Raw genomic sequence first — 17,410 nt, forward strand, 5'->3', positions numbered from 1 at the left:
CAATAATTCTCTATATCAATATGGAAAAATAACTTGTCTAATCAATTAAAGCAGACACTTTATAAGAAATTCCACAGTGCCTTTGTTTGGCACTGATTTCATGCTGTCTTGAACGGGGCCAGGGTTAGAGCAACGTGTGCAATTACACAGGGCCCTGTACTAAGAAGGGCCTCCTTTTGGGGCTCTGCTGTCATCTTCTTGAAATCTTGGGTATTTTTGGACACAAGCCTCACATTTTAATTTTGCTGTAGGGCTCACCTATGACGTAGCCAGCTCTAAGTGGAGACACGGTGGTTTATACATTAGGTTTCCCATGAACCATGTGTTCTTGGGGGGGTCCCCATTGTATTAATGTACAAGTGGCCATTATGACACAAAACAAATAGACACTCAGTAAATATTCATGGATTGAACTGAAAATGACAAACATAAACAGGAAAATAATCTGACATAGGAGAATGCCTATTTTTGAAATTTCTAGAACAAAGTCAATCTTGCTAAACAGAGAGACCTGAGGAGGGTGTCCTCCTGAGCACATGATTCAGTTGTCATTCTGCTCTTCTTTACCTGTGTTTTCAGATGCATAAGCCCTCATTCCTGAAACAGGAAAAAAGAAAAGAAAAGAAAAACCTCCCCAAATTAAACCACATACTGAAAATGGATTCTTTTTTTTTAAACAAAGACAAGTGCCTCCTCTGGGCTAGGAGGGTTCCCCAGGGTTTCCCAAAGGGTTTTATGGGAAGTCAATGCCAGTGTTTTGCACTGTTCAATAGTCAACACTACAGGATGTGGGGGATTGTTTTACACAATTTTTGTTAGGATGAATATAATGAAGAATAAAGACCAGAGCAAAGTGTGACATCCCACAGTCCTCTCCCCCTCTACACTTTCACAGCTGTATTCATATGAGATCATATTCACAGGCAGCATGATGCTGAGATGCTGGAGAATGTGTTACATCCACACAGACACACACAGAGAGACAGAAAGTGAATATAAGAAGGGAAATCTGACCTATTTCCAAACTTGGGGGTTCAGGAAAGGGACTTAAATAAGCTTAATTTAATAGCTTTTTAACTAGCACTTTTATGGATGTCATTTTATATCACATATTGTATGCATATGTAATTTTTTCCTGAAAGCAAAATTATTCCTACATTGCACAATACAATATATTATATTTTTATTTTTTTCCACTCTAAGATTGCAATTATCAAATGATAGTGTTTCTGGAATTTGGCTGCATCATAAAATCAATGTGTACATTTAATGTTGGCATTTGCTGCCTCAAACATTAAATTAATGAGGTATCATACAATCTTAGAATTGTGGAACTAGGGTAAATTATTATTTCTTAATGATTTTAGCTGCCGTCACATGGACAGGGTTGGGGATGACTTACCATGTTATCAAACATTTCACAAAATAATGGAGGACCAGATAAACAAAAGGATGATATCATTTATACAGACCTCAACCCTCAATCAAATGCCACTCTAAATCTCTCCTTCTGCATGTACCACCAGCAGACAAGGAAACAAGGGGGCAGCTCTTACCTTCTTGCATGGAGCAGCAAAAGGCAATGCATGAGACACAGGAGGAAGCTGACGTTGGAATTGTAGGTGGCAAAGACAACATCCCAGTGCTCTTGCAGAAAGCCCAGGATGCTGAGAAGGCTGAGGCATTCGGAGAGGGACTGCTGGGGTTTGGACAGGCAATAAAGAATGACTTTATTTAAACTGCTGTATAAAGCACTGAGGACAGTGTCCCTTTGAGAAGAGCCAGTTTCAATGACCTGTGTCATTAAAAAAACAAACAAACACATATACACATACTTGTTAGTGCTTTGCAATTTTAGATACAGATCCAGCTTACTACAAAAATAATATAATCAAAAAGTGACATGGCTTACTGCCCAAAGTAATTAATAGACTCAGTGCTATTCCCATTGAACTACCATTGACATTCTTCAGAGTATTAGAGTAAACGATTTTAAAATTCATGTGGAACCAAAAAAGAGCTCATATAGCCAAGACAATCCTAAGCCAAAATAACAAAGCTAGAGACATCATGCTACCTGACTTCAAACTATACTACAAGGCTATAGTAACCAAACGATGTACTGTTTTTGTACAGTACTGATATAAAAACAGACACATAGACCAATAGAACAGAATAGAGAACCCAGAAATAAGACCACGCATCTACAACCATCTGATCTTTGACAAATCTGATAAAAACAAGCAATGGGGAAATAATTCCCTATTTAATAGATGGTGCTGGGAGAACTGGCTAGACATACGCAGAAAATTGAAACTGGACCCCTTCCTTATACCTTACACAAAAATTAACTCAAGATGGATTAAAGACTTAAATGTAACACCCAAAACTATAAAACCTCTAGAAGAAATTCTAGGTGATACCATTCAGGACATATGCATGGGCAAAGATTTCATGATCAAAACATCTAAAGCAGTTGCAACAAAAGCAAAAACTGACAATGGGATCTAGTTAAACTAAAGAGCTTCTCCACAGCAAAAGAAACTATCATCAGAGCAAACAGGCAACGTAGAGAGTGGGAAAAAAATTCTGCAATCTACCCATCTGACAAAGGTCTAATATCCAGAATCTACAGGGAACTTAAACACATTTATTTAAAAAAAAAAACAAACGACCCCATTAAAAACTGGGCAAAGGGCATGAAGAAACACTTTTCCAAAGAAGACATTCATGTGGCCAACAAATATAGGAAATAAAGTGCAACATCACTGATCATTAGAGAAATGCAAATCAAAGCCACAATGAGATACCATCTCATGCCAATCAGAATGGTGATTATTAAAAAGTCGAGAAACAACAGACGAGGTGAGGGTGCAGAGCAATAGGAACGCTTTTACACTGTTGGGAATGTGAATTGGTTCTACCATTGTGGAAGACGATGTCGTGATTCCTTAAAGATCTAGATCTAGAAATACCATTTGACCCAGCAACCCCATTACTAGGTATATACCCAAAGGAATATAAATTATTCTGTTACAAAGATACATGCACATGTATGTTCATTACAGCACTATTCACAAAGACATGGAATCAACCCAAATGCCCATCAATGATAGACTGGATAAAGAAAATGTGGCTTATATATACCACGGAATACTATGCAGCCATAAAAAGGAATCAGATCATGTTCTTTGCAGGGGCATGGATGGAGATGGAAGCCATTATCCTCAGCAAACTAATGCAAGAACAGAAAACTAAACAACACGTGTTCTCACTTGTGTGAGCTGAACAATGAGAACACATGGACACAGGAAGGAAAACAACACATACTGAGGCATGTTGGTGGGTGTGGGGAGAGGGAGAGCATTAGGAAAAATAGCTAATTCATGCTCAGCTTAATACCTAGGTGATGGGTTGATAGGTGAAGCAAACCACCATGACACACATTTACCTATGAAACAAACCTGAACATCCTGCACATGTACCCCAGAACTTAAAAATAAAAGTGAAAGTGACATGGCTGGGTATGGTAGCTCACATCTGTAATGCTAGCACTTTGGGAGGCCAACGTAAGAAGATCTCTTGAGGACAGGTGTTCAAGACCAGCCTGGGCAGCAACATAGTAAGACTCTGTCTCTCTAAAAAGTTTTTAAAAATATTATCCAGGCAAGGTGGTACATGTCTGTAGTCCTAGCTACTTGGGAGGCTGAGATGGGAGGATTGCTTGAGCCCAGGATTTCGAGGCTGTAGTGACCTAGGATCATGCACTCCAACCTGGATGACAAGGCAGGACCTTGTCCCTTAAAAAAAAAATTAACATGACCTGAAATTCAAGTAGGACTAGTTTCCTCTACTTTCAAGCCTTTGTTTAAGGAAATGGTCAATCAAGGCTGTGCAGAATTTGGGCAAAAAGTTGTGTTAGAAAAAGTTAAAAGTTTATTAGAGTCACATTACAAAAAATAGATTCGGTAACCTGAGATTTCTGAAATACTAGCAACGTGATTGTCATTCAATGTATGAGAACATGCTATTGGCAGTATCTAATTTAAAAAATAGGTATGTATAATTATTAATAATTACCATAGAATTCTTACAGTATTCTAGGAGTATGGGATTACACGCGTGAGCCACTGCACCCAGCCGAAATCTGATTTTAACCCTCACAGAGCTGACAAGGGCTATTTCTCCTCTCTTGGAGTTGTCCCTGAAGGTATTATGCTAAGAATTTGCATAGATTTGCATATATTGCCTGTTTGTCATAAAAATACCACAGACGCTAAGTTACCCCACTGCTGGGTTAAGAGGCTAAGGGTCAGAGAACTGGGTGGTTCAGCCAGGGTCAAATGCACACTGGACACTTGAGCCATGCTCTTAACCACCATATCATCTACCAGAGATGAGTCCAGCAGATTTTAGCTCAAGAGAAACTTAGAGGGAGAGGCAGAAGACTGATTTGTAGCCTTAGCGCAGACTGGTCCATACATTTCCAAACATCTGTTTGGCTTCTGTGAAAAGAATCATAATACAAAGAGTATGCACAAAGTTTTTCAGTCTGATAGAAAATTAATTCGTTATAGGCTACTCCCTTAGAATTTCACAGGTAACACAATGTGTCTGCTTATGAAGTCAAGTTCTGTTTAAATCTGTTAGGATGTGGGTTTCATTTCTTTATCATGGTCCTCTCCTGCTCCTTAGATGGATCAGGCCTCTGAAACTGAGGTTAAGAGAGGCAGACATCACAGACGGTGAGCAGGAGAGGAGGCCAGTGGCTATGTGCAGAGCTGAGCCCTCAGGCTTGGTCCCCTGAAGGCACAGTGGATTCTTTTCACAGAAGCCAAACAGGTGTTCGGAGATGTATGGACCAGTCTGTGCTAAGGCTTCAAATCAGTCTTCTGCCTCTCCCTCTAAGTTTCTCTTGAGCTAAAATCTGCTGGACTCATCTCCAATAGATGATATGGTGGTTAAGAGTGTCGCTCAAGTGTCCAATGTGTGTTTGACCCTTGCTGAACCACTCAGCCTCTCTGACCCTTAGCCAGGGTCACCTATTTTTGGGATATTAGCTGGGAGTCCATGGTTTAGCCATAGGGAGCTCAGCAGCTTCTTTCCATTTGCAACACAACTTAACAAGAATCTGATTTTTTTTTTTTTTTTTTTTGAGACAGAGTCTCACTCTATCGCCCAGGCTGGAGTGCAGTGGTATGATCTCGGCTCGCTGCAACCTCTGCCACCCTGATTCAAGCAATTCTCTTGCCTCAGCCTCCCAAGTAGCTGGGATTACAGGTGCCTGCCAACACACCTGGCTAACTTTTGTATTTTTAGTAGAGACAGGATTTCACCATCTTGGCCAGGATGGTCTTGAACTCCTGACCTCAAGATTCACCTGCCTCAGCCTCTCAAAGTGTTGGGATTACAGGCGTAAGCCACTGCGCCTGGCCAGAATTTGATTTTAATCCTCACAGAGCTGACAAGGGCTATTTCTTCTCTCTTGGAGTTGTTCCTGAAGAAGCCTCTGAATTCAAGTCTTTCCAGGTTTGCCAGGACCTGAGTATCAGAGAAGTAAAGATGGCTCTAGAAATTATGCAGAGGCCCAGTCCTGGGATCTGTGGGTGACTCTGCAGTCAGAAGGGTGCTGAGAGCCAATTTCACTCTCTGTGAGATGTAAAGAGGAAGGAGAGTGGTCCTCCTGGGTTCTGCTGCAGAGGGCATGCCTAGGACTGCTGGCAGGAGTTGCTGGAGGTAGATCCCAGCTTGGTAAGAGACAGTTCTTTCCAAGAATCACAGACATCTCCCTGGGAGGGACAACTTGAACTTTAGTGGGCTCTCCATCACAGGGAGGGTTTGAGCAAAGGTCGTATGGAGGTTTGTCAGGAAAAGTCTCTAGCTTGTAATGGGGCTGAGATCAAAAAAGGTCTCTTTCTATGCTAGAATATTGAGATGGTACGATTCTCTCATGCACCTACATTCAACAGTGGCCCTATAGACATGCATTTGTAAAGTAGGTATGTAGGTGTACCTGTTTATCTGGAAAGAAAGGGCACAAGCAAGAATAAAAAGACAAGGTTAAAATAGATGCCTGTCTCCATTGCAGGAAGGCACAAATACGACAGACAGAGTGAGTACGAAGGAAGAAAATAAAATCGATCTTGCGGAGACAAAGGCCTTTGTGGCCCTTTCTTAGCTGAGGAAGCATAACAACAATTAAGGTCAAATCAACAATCACAATAAAAACTCAAAGGGGAGGAAGCAGAGTCTAGGAGTTTAGACAGTTCAGGTGCAAGTGCAGGGAGCTGAGGCTTCCAATCCCTGGGACTGGGCTTGAGTGGCCTGAGGGGAGAGCCCTGCCAAGCGTGCAGTAGCCTCCAGGTATTACCTGGGCCTAAAGGGCCTCCCGCTTCTTCCCACCTGGCTCAGATTCGGCTCCAGGGAGGGAGGCAGATGCATCATTCAGATCCCCAGGGAACCCAGGTCAGTGAGCAGCTCTTACCACCATGATGTGCTCCAGGATGAAGAGGAGGATGTGCTTGGGGTCTGCTGAGAACATCCTGCTGTACAGCTTCTCCACCAGCTTCTGGGTGAAGCAGGAGATGTTGGTGAGTGAAGGGGAAGCAGTGGCTTCTGCACTTGGCTGAGGCTCTTTGCCATCTGTGGAGTGAGGGGACAGGCGGAGATGAGAGTCTAAACGGACTTCTCTCCATGACAGTCCCCAAGTCCCTTGTAGTTACCAACTGCATCTTATGCACCTCTGTGTAACCCCATTGTGCCAAAGATGGAGTCTTGTACTGGGGAGGTGCCCAACACACACATATTAATCAAAGTGAATAGATCTTGAGTAATCTGGTCAGTGATATAAACCAAGTGGTGAGAAGGCAAGTAAGGGGAAGCATTTCTTCCTGTGGCTTTTGGGAGGAGGATAGGGGAGAATGCACTGCCTGAGACAAATGAGCAAGTATCGTGATGACCGGGGTTCTGCTGCTACGCTGGGCAGAGGATAAAGCCATCCCGTCAATATCCGTCTATGCTCACCAACGCAGCAGGCACTGTGCTCAGCCATGTGTGTGATGATCTCAGCTAACCCCTAGCACAACCCTGTGAGTTCGCCACGACTGTCATCCTCACTCACAGGTCCAGGCACCTGCCTGGAGTCACATGACTGTCCAGTGGCAGAGCTAAGTCCAGAACTGGGGTTGCCAAGCCCACACTTCACCACCCTGCTACTCTCCCACATTCCAGTCTCTCCATGAGTAAGATCATGAAGTCAGGGTTTCTAAGTGGGAAGAAAGAAGTCCAGAGGAGGACTCATATCACTAGGAATTCCTGTGGCTTGGGAACCACAGAAAAGGCTTTTGTTTAAGCTTATTGAAAAGGTACACTGCCCTGGAACCAAGGTTTTTGAATGAAGCTTCAATTTTAAGCTCTGAAGGGGCATGGCTGCGTCTTCACCCAGGTTCATTGTTTAAGGAACACTGGCTGTGCACCTATTCTGTACCCAGGCAGAATGCTGAGGACAGAAGGTTAAATTCCAGCATCTTGGCTTCCCTTATGGGAAGAGGTTGCATTTCTACTGAGGCTACAGGAGAGCCAATTTTTGCTCAGAGGACAAAAGGACTTTCTGTCTGCAAGTGGCACAGCAATGACAGGGGTGTCATGGAGAGTAGCAAGCACCCCTCCACTGGGCCCCAAGGCAGGGGCCAGCGAGTTCTTGTTGATGATGCCTGGAGGGACTGATGCCAGGTGGAGGCAGCATCCTATAGCTGGGGTTAGCCCCTGGCAGGCATGCTGGTGTCATCCTGACTGTTGGCAGCCTTGTGTCTTGAATGGGGAGGACCGAGTTGCCCCACTCACCTTTGAGCATCGCTGTGTCCCCTCCACTTGTCTTGTGGAATATTTCCATGGTGGAAAGCAGGACCTCAGACTGGAAGTCTCGTTTCTGTTGGCTGGTGGCATGGTCTGGAGAAGCCTGGAAGCACCACCCAGGACTGAGACAGCAGCCACAGGGCCATCGTGTCCACCCAGTGTCCGCCGCCTCCCTAACCTGGCTGGGATACTTATGCCACTTCTGCCACCAATGTAAGCTGCTCACAACTGCCCTTTCTCTGGGGCATCACCCTCTCCTGACCAAGCTGCCTCGTCCAGAAGGCAACGCCCATTTCCTGGGATAAGGAGGCAAGTTGGGGGAGCCCACGGCCCATGGTCACCTGTCAGGTGCCGTAGGAGGGGCCAGCTCTGAGAGGAAGAGAGCACTCCAGAGCCCCCCTTCGGCCAGGCTCCAGCTGGGACCACTTCTGGGCTAGCTTCACCTCCTGCCCCTCTGCCTTCCTCCCTCCTTCTCCTGAGAACACACCCTCCCAACCCACTGGCAAATAACTCACTTCCACAAAACTCCTGCCTCAGGCTCTGCTTCTAGGGACCTTGCGCTCACTCCTCTATCACTTGTTGCTCTTTGGGGGCCCATGGTTCACAGATTCCCCTTCACCCCCATCGCTGTGGCCCCCAGGCCCTCGGTCTTCCTGGGTGCATCCTGCTCTCACAGTGCCTGTATCCTTGCAGTAGCCACAGCACATGGCCCAATGTCACCTTTTCCAACCCACCTCCAGGAGCACCTCCAGAAGCAGCCACTGCTTGGGGCTGGAGGTTCCAAGCAGGAGCTCCCTCAAGAGGAGCTGCATGAACTCCCTCAGCTGCCTCCGAGCGGGATGTGCCTTGGCCGGAGCCTGGAGACCCTCCACTGTGCTGTCGCCTTCAGCCGCAGCCTCAGGGCTGCTGGCATTCCGGGTGGATTCAGCCCCAGGCCCCTCAAAGACAAGAGAACCCCAACATGAACTGCCTGCCCTGTCTCGAGCTCCTTCCCACCACCCTGTGCCATGTGCTTGGCAGGATTATTGTCACGCCCAGTGACATGTAGGGAAATTATGAGCAGGATCCAGCTGCTCATAAGTTGGCCTGCTACAGTTCGAGGACATGAGATGCCCAGTGTTGCACAAAGAAGCTAAACCACAGAGTCAGAGTGTTATCTGCAATGTTCATGATGAACCCCAGAATGTGCCAGGGGCAAGCTGCTTCATGTCTCAAAGCCACAGCTCCTCATCCCATTACTGGGCATATATCCAAAGGATTATAAATCGTTCTACTATAAGGACACATGCACACGAATGTTCATTGCAGCACAGTTTACAATAGCAAAGACCTGGAACCAGCCCAAATGCCCATCGATGATAGACTGGACAGGAAAAATGTGGCACATATACACCATGGAATATTATACAGCCATTAAAAACGAGGAGTTCGCGTCCTTTGTAGGGACATGGATGAACCTGGAAACCATCATTCTCAGCAAACTGACACAAGAACACAAAATCAAACACCACATGTTCTCACTCATAGGCGGGTGTTGAACAAGGAGAACACATGGACACAGGGAGGGGAGCACTATACATGGGGGTCTGTTGTGGGGGAGTGGGGGGGACAGCGGGGGGGTGGGGAATTGGGGAGGGATAGCATGGGGAGAAATGCCAGATATGGGTGAAGGGGAGGAAGGCAGCAAATCACGCTGCCACGTATGCACCTATGCAACAACCTTGCATGTTTTTCACATGTACCCCAAAACCTAAAATGCAATAAATAAATTAAAAAAAAAAAAAAAAAATCTGACACGGGATCTGTGATAATGACATGAGAGAATATGGACATGGCAAGGCCTGGCCCCTGGTAGATGGTCAGAGAGAGTTGGTGCCCACCTTGTGATGGGGACCCCACCTCTACTTCCTGCCCAGGCTCTGCTGATGCCCACAGACAGGATCCTCAGGTAAGAACGGTGGAGAAGTGGGACACCAAAGTTATTTCCTTTAATTCCTGAAGTGTGCTCGCATCCACTCTCTCATTTTATATTTATAAAATGTTGGGAGATCAATGAGACAGGGGTCATTACCCCAGATACATCCAGGAGGACACAGAGATGCTGGAGGCTGAATGATGCGCCCAAGGACACACGGCCAGGGACTCCTGACTCCCGGCCCGTGAACTTCTCCTGCGCGTTCATCTGTTAGCACCTCCCTTTGCTCATTCATAAAATTAATGCAGCCGTTCTTAATTAAGCCATAAAATGAATTTAATGGCACCTAGGGAGGTGGTGACTGCATTAATTAGCTCCATGCGGCCTTGATTGGAAAGATGCCATATAAATTCACAGGAAATCCAATCCTTTGGCCACCAGCCTTCTGCATGAAGAGAGTCTGGCGTGTTTTCTGTACAACAAAGGCCTTGGCAGAGCTGACTTGGAGCTGAAAAAGGCAAGGATGGCTGGGAGGTGCACCTTGGAATTAGAACCAGGAGCCCTAAGACAAAGGCTGACCTCACCTGTGGTCAACTAGGGATGACCCTCTCGGCCAGACCCTCCCCCAGAGTCATATCCCTAGGAACTACTGACCATGGGGAGCAGGAGCCCTGGGTCAGAGCGTGCAGCTGGGCTGCCGGCAGGGGCACTCGACTGGAACCCCAGCTCAGCAGATGACGAGCCTGGCTCTCGGGCTTGGGGACTGAGCTGGGCATCTGGGTAGAGAATGTTAGGTCACTGGACCCCTGCAGAAAACCTGCCCCGGGAAGCATCAAAGGGCAGCCTATAGGCTCGCCCTTGCTCCCTGCCTGGCCAGCCTGCCTGTGCCTCTGGCTGAGGGTCCTATCCCACCTCTCTCCTGCAACCAGCAGTGCATTCCTTCACCCTTGGTTTCTTTGCTTTTTACCTTACTTTTTTAGTAAGTTACTTTACTTGATATGAATTCGTCAAACTATTTCAAAACTGTTATCTTTTTGTGAAACTTCTGGTCTTTATATTTAGTCTTTTTATTAAAACTAATTACTTTAAATTTTATTTTGCCATTTAATTTTATTTTAGACTGACTGTAATGTAAAGACAAGGCTTTGGGGTAACAGAGTGAGGCTTGAACCCTGTCCCTGTCACTTGTTAATCGTGTGAAGTTCAGTACATTTCCTTCTTGCAATCATCTGGGAGATGGGTTTTGTGACCCTCCCTAAGCCTGGAGGAAACTGATGAGCACTGATTCACCTCTCTGAATCTCAGCTTCCTCTTACAGACACCACCTTGGTCAGGTGGTAGTTCAGGTTCTATAAAGCACCGGTTTCAGGAGACAGAGGCTGTCACCATGGGTATTCTTCTGGAAAAGATGAGCTAAGAGAGCACGTTGCTCATTCATTTGGGCATTTAGCAAATGTTTATGGAGCAACCACTCCAGGCTTGGCATTGCACTTGGCATGGATTATAAACCCCCCTATGTAGCATGGTTCGTCTTTCAAATATGCTGCTTTAGCTACAGTTAGCAACTTGCAGGCAGACACGTTTAGCTCGCTTGCCTTCCCTGGGTCTCCACTTCCTAATCCGCCAGAGTGGGGGTGGCCACGTGAATTTCTGCCCTTCCTCCTTCCATACCTGACCTTCTTCGTTAGTCCTCACCTCCTGCTTGCCTCTCAGCTCCCAAGTACTCTTAGCCTACCTGAGTCCCACACGGGCCTGACCCAGTCAACCCTTGACCTACTGGGCCTGGGTCCAGGCCTCAAACTCACATGTCTTCCCATAGCCCCTTCTTTAACCCCCAGAGAATAAGACTCAAGACCTCATCCTTAAATCAGGCTCTGCCCTCTCCTCCCTTGGCTCATCAGGCTATAAGCTGGGCCTCTGCAAACCCATGGCCTGGAAGGACACACAAGTCATGGCCCAGACGCCTGCAAGTGGGATGAGGGTCCCGAGAGCAAGACGCCTTGCAGATTGCCCTCCCAGGACCGCCCCCCTACCCCATGTGGTGCACAGCAGCACGCTTCCTGGATCCTGGAATGGCAGTCACAGTCTCCCCTTGTCAGTGCCTCTGGATGCCACAAAGAATAGACTTTATCTGCCATCAGCTTCTCGTTACTGAGATTCTTAACAGCTCAAAAAATTATTGAATCTCAGAGCTGAAAATGACCTCGAACCGTATCTCAGCCAAAACAGGAAGATTACCAAAACTGCTCATGCCATGTTCCCCTCAGTTTCCCTTAAAATGTATTATAATTTTAGGGGGTGGGAGGGATTTTGCCCTTTGCCCTTGAAGGATCATGAGGCTCACACCTGCTCTCTCTGGGGTGGGGCAGCAGCATGTCCTACCTTTTGGACTCCCAGGGGGAAGGTGGCTGTGGCCAAGGTCTGGAGGAACTCCGGGGCTCGCCATGCTGGGTCCTGGGGGTAGGTGCGGTGCACGAGGCTGAGGAACTGCAGCACGCTGGTCGGAAACGTCTGTGCCCAGGCGCCATCCTCAGAACCTGCTGGGGGCTGAGGCACACTTCGTGAAAGGTGGTGCAGGCCAGCATGATGGGGGTTGTCTCACTAACCAGAGGAGCTGAGGTTTAGGGAGAAGACTCCTTCTTGAGACTTTCAACAAGATACATGATTTAAGACTGCAATCAGCACCAGACACCAGCGTCAACTGGGGAGGGGTTCAATTGTGCAGATGTCGTAAGGGCTTCATAAATATGCCTCTTCTCACCCCACAGCAACCCTCTGAAGTAGGGTCTATGTTTACCCCTATTTTACAGGTGGAAAAACAGAGGCCCAGAAAGATCAGGTAGTTTGCAAATATCATCCAGTGGGTAAGAGTCTGAGCCATGAATTGAACCCAGAAAATTTGGCTCTCAAGTCTGTCTATCTCTGTGTGATTAAACACGGCACTTTGTGTTCAAGGAACTTTCCTGTTGGGGTAACCTCCACTTTCCCTAGCCCAGCACTGATGTTCCCATCTATAAACTTCGCCCGGGCCAATACCTAGGCACACCTTGTCTTGAGCTGGCATGGCTGAAGGAGCTTCTTCTCTACCAGCTGGGGGTCTGGATGGATCTTGGTGCATTGAGCAGGTACCCAGCACCCTGAGGAGGCCTGGACACCAGTTTGCCCCTGTACACTGGGCTTGGCCACATGGCAGAGCCTCCACCCTGAATCCTGCCTGCACCCTAGTGCTTTCTGGAGCCCATTCCTTTGCCCAGCCTTGCCCAGCCAGTCTGTCCAGAGACTGATACTAGCCCCAGTGTGTCCAGCTGCTGACTGAGGTCCTGTTGTCTTGAGTTGATACCCTGGAACTTAAAAATTGACCAGTCTTAACCTCAGCATTATTCCCTGCACAGCCACACCAGTACTTAGACTGAGTGATTCCTGGCTGACTCCTACAGTCACTATGGGTGGACATCAGGCTCTTCTTTAGTTAGGACAGTTGCTCATCCTCAGCCCATCCCATTAATGGTGTCTTCATTTCCCCACCAGCCTGCATTCAGTCCCGGCCTAGGGTATTTGAGTTAGAATGTCCTGTTCACCAATTAACTACTGAGTGCCTGCACTGTGACTCACACTGGAAAACACAAATCTAAACATACAAAGAAAGGTAATATACATGGGACTATTAGGATCACTTTTCCAGGATCTCACGAGGGTTTGCTATGGGCTGGAGCAGGCAGGCAGACAGAAACTGTTTCTGAAACTGTTTGCTCTGGTGTTCTCTGCTAGTTTCTTGCAGTACAATTTTAAATTTAGAGGAAGGGGTGAGAAATAGGAGTGCCTGGGTGAATCTGTCAGGAGTTAACCTCCCATTTATATCCATGAAGCTTTGGGCCAGCTCTTTAACCTCTCCAAGCCCTGGGCTCCAACTCTGTAAGACAAAGGCTGTAATATGGCCTATTCCAGAAGGTTATTGTTAGGATTACAGGAGACACTTTATTGATTTGAGCTTATTTTCACAGTGACTAGCGTGGGGTAAACAGAGAAGAAGCTGGAGGAAGAGGTCAGAACCGGAAGACATGGACTTTTGGAAGAGGGATTTGGAATTGATGTGGCAAGCAACAGAAATCCTCTGAAGGTTCTTGGCCATGGCCAGGAAAGTGGCACTGAGGCTGGACACACAGGCCTTCACTGTGACCTTGCTTGGGTGAGTTAACCCTTCCCCAGTTGACACTAGTGTCTGGGGCTGATCTGCAGTCTTAAATAATGTATCTTGTTGACAGTCTCAGGAAGGGGTCTTCTCAAAGATAAAAAAATATACAGATCACATGATCTGAGCAGGGAAAAAACAAAACTAGAAATGGAGAATGAAAGTTTAAAAACCAAAAATCTCCACTGCATGAACATCGAAAAATGTGAACCAAAATGACTTTCAAAACTGCAATTGCAGGAATTCCAGAACACAACAAAAAATGAAGATGCCCAAATCAAAATCTTAGAAATTGACAGAAAAAAAAATCAGGAGACTGATAAATGTACCCAAGAGCTAGCTGTTTATATAAATCCATAGCCTTCAACTCCTTAAGTCACAAGAGAGGCTGAGAAGGAGAGAAAAGGACACAAACAGAGAACAGGAAAGGAGAAACAATCACACAGAAAATGACATGAGTTAAAGGAGACCATTTGTGCAAATTAAATGAATGGGAAATTATTTTAAAGTATCAATTAACTGAACTAGGTCACGAAGATATTTAAAAGCCTAAACAAGCCAATAATAATGGGACAAATTTAGGCCCAGGCACTTTCATAAGGCCAATTAAAATAATACAAAAATCATGAATTTAACATCTTGTTGAATACAAAGAAAAGACAGAAGTCTTTTTTATATAAGATTAGAATAATGCTGATGTCAAAACTTGAAAAATATACAACCAGAAAACTGTAAGCTAATATCACTTATAAGCATGCATGAAATCATAAATAAAATATTTACAAACAGAATAAGGACACAGTGACTAAAGGAGGTTTTTGCAAGAATGCAAAGAAATCTATTTAATCATATGATTATGTAATTAATCATAGGAAACTGGCTGAAAGGAAAAAAAAGCACAGGATTATCTAATTGTGTGCTAAAAGAGTATTTAATAACAATAAAAACACTTCTGAGCCTGGCCAACATGGTGAAACCCCGTGTCTACAAAAATACAAAAATTAGCCAGGCATGGTGGTGCATGCCTGTGGTCTCAGCTACTCAGGTGGCTGAGGTGGGAGGACCATTTGAGCCTGAGAAGCAGAGGCTATAGTGAGCTGAAATGACACCACTGCACACCACCCTGGGCAACAGAGCAACACCTGATCTCAAAAAAGAAAAAAATTCTGTCTCAGAAACGATAAAAAGTGGGATCTCTACTTTCTCAGCGTAATCCCACACACCAAGAAAAACTGGCAAAAGGTATAGCCAGGCAACTGACAGGAAAATAGACAGAGAGGAAAATAAAGATAGCTAATAAACATATGAAAAATGGTTTCAGCCTCAGTAATAATAAATGAAAAAGAACTCAACTATGAAGCCATCATCAGTCTGGCCATGCTGTTGAGGCTGTGAAGATGGGACTGAGCCCTTCTGTACAAGATATAGAGTTAGATGTTCACTGGTGGGATGCGTGCGCGTAATGGCTAATGCGATCTTTCTGAGAAGTGCATTCGAAAGAAAATGCATGAAGGTACACTTTGACCTGCGATACCACATCCCAGAATACACACTAAGGAGGTCATCAAGACAGAAAGAAAGATATTTGTTTTAAAAAGTTCATTGCAAACATAACAACAAACACTCTGTAAAACAACATAAATTTATATTACAAATATAAATGATTCCCATGTTTTTTTACTTCACTTGGATGAAAAGATGCCCACAAATATCGAGGAAAAAAGACAAAAGGGATGCATGTGGTCTCATCCTCTGAGAGGATACGGTCGAATCTTGGAGAAGTGTCTGGGAAGATTCAACCAAAATTCACAGTGCTCATTTCTGGGTGAGTGTATGTCAGGTGGATGATGTTTACTTTCTGTTTTTCTCTTTTGTTTAAATGTTAAAGGTAATCATGTATAATGTTACAAAAGCATTAAGTTTTCCCATACAATCGAGCCTCCAATTGCCTTTGATGCCTACAGGATGAGGTCAGAACTTTTCAGCCTCTTCTGGAAACCCTTCCTAACCTGGCTCACCATTAATTATTTCTGTTCACAAGTCACGTGGCCTCTACCCCATGTCTAAAATAACTCTTCCACTCACCATTCACCTCTACTGGACTTTGAAGGCTCAAATTAAAGGCTTCCCCCTCCAGAAGCCTCTCCATGCCTTGCCTATAGCTGATGGCCATCTGCCTTCTCTAAGTCAGGTCCCTTCCCCATAGGTCACTTATGAGCAAGGAGACGGACTCCTTGAGAGGAGAGGCCCCTCTTCCTCCTAAGAAATGTTCCCTTTGATTGAAGGCAATAAATCCCCCAGTGAAGAAACCCCACGCTTAAACAAATGGTAAACAGATATCACCTGCAAAAGCACAGAAAGCTCAGAGACCTATAGGCTGGGTTTTCAGTTGTGCCCCTGAACCACCTCTAGGAACCTACCTCACCTCTTCTACAGGATTTTGCTCATTACTGGCATTAGTGGGAAGCTGCTAGGAGAAAAGTCAAGGTGACCCTTCCAAACTGGCCTTCCCATCAGAACCTCCTCCGGGCAACATGTGGGGAATGGGTCTCACCTGGCTCATGGTGGCTTTCAGCATTTCCAGGAGCAGTAAGGCACCTTCTGTGCACAGCCCAGTCTGGAGGGCTTCTTCCTGGTGATGCCTCTGCAAGAGCCACTGAAGCATGGCATCGAGGCTGTCCTGGAAGAGGAGGCAAGGGCTGTAAGCAGACCTGCGGCTACACACCAAGACAAGCAGCTTTGCAGCCAGTGCATCACCTTTGCAGGGGGCCCCAGTGGGAAATGCAAAAGAGCACAGTAGCAGCCTAGGTGGTTGGTCCATAGGAACAATTTCGCCCCAGTAGATGGCACATAAGGGAAACACGCACCTCTAAGAAGTTGCTGAAGGCCCCTAGCGACTGGCAGCTAGTTCGGTTATTTTGGTCTGATATCATAAGTCAATATGCTAATCAACTTTAATGAACTTTTGTAAATTAGATTATGTAAGACAAATGAATTCAAAGGTTTCAGGGGAAAGTGTGGCATGTAGAGGTTTAAAGAGATTCTAAACCTAGAGTTTACAATCAGAATGGCCTGACTCTGCCTTTTTAATAGCTGAGCTCAGGCAAGCTATTGAGCTTCTTGGCAGTTCAGTTTCCTTCTCTGTGAAATGAGAATTAAATTGTCTACCCCATGGGATTGTTTAAATATCAAGAAAAATAAAATATGTAAAACATCTATCACAGGGTCCAACACTTAGCAGACATCTGTTTCCTGAGACATGTTAGTGAAATGAGAACTCATGGTCTCAATGACCTTAGCACAGCATATTAAGAACTTGATTTTGAAGTGTAATCTACAATGCTATTAGCATATGTCAAGATTTAGATCTGTCAACTATAAAGATATACAGGAGGGGTAGATTTTTAACTTTCTCTTTGCAAAGCCACACCCCTCCCATATTTCAATTCGGT

General features: G+C 45.5%; 1 protein-coding gene across 4 annotated transcripts in view; it reads right to left on the reverse strand.

Annotated features, from left to right (window-relative positions):
* The window catches only part of WDFY4 (WDFY family member 4), a 297,793-nt gene that overhangs the window by 153,199 nt on the left and 127,184 nt on the right, over positions 1-17,410 (reverse strand). For all 4 annotated transcript variants that reach the window (XM_021672243.2, XM_021672242.2, XM_021672241.2 and 1 more), the window contains 6 exons: positions 16,513-16,638; positions 12,152-12,316; positions 8,589-8,792; positions 7,843-7,957; positions 6,485-6,642; positions 1,557-1,795 (listed from right to left, as the gene is read on the reverse strand). In XM_021672243.2, coding sequence (XP_021527918.2) covers positions 1,557-1,795; positions 6,485-6,642; positions 7,843-7,957; positions 8,589-8,792; positions 12,152-12,316; positions 16,513-16,638 — 1,007 coding nt within the window. The remainder of the gene's footprint in view (positions 1-1,556; positions 1,796-6,484; positions 6,643-7,842; positions 7,958-8,588; positions 8,793-12,151; positions 12,317-16,512; positions 16,639-17,410) is intronic.

Source organism: Aotus nancymaae, unplaced genomic scaffold, assembly GCF_030222135.1.
Source record: "Aotus nancymaae isolate 86718 unplaced genomic scaffold, 86718_ANA_hifiasm-v0.15.2.pri h1tg000099l, whole genome shotgun sequence".
NCBI classification, from domain to species: domain Eukaryota; kingdom Metazoa; phylum Chordata; class Mammalia; order Primates; family Aotidae; genus Aotus; species Aotus nancymaae.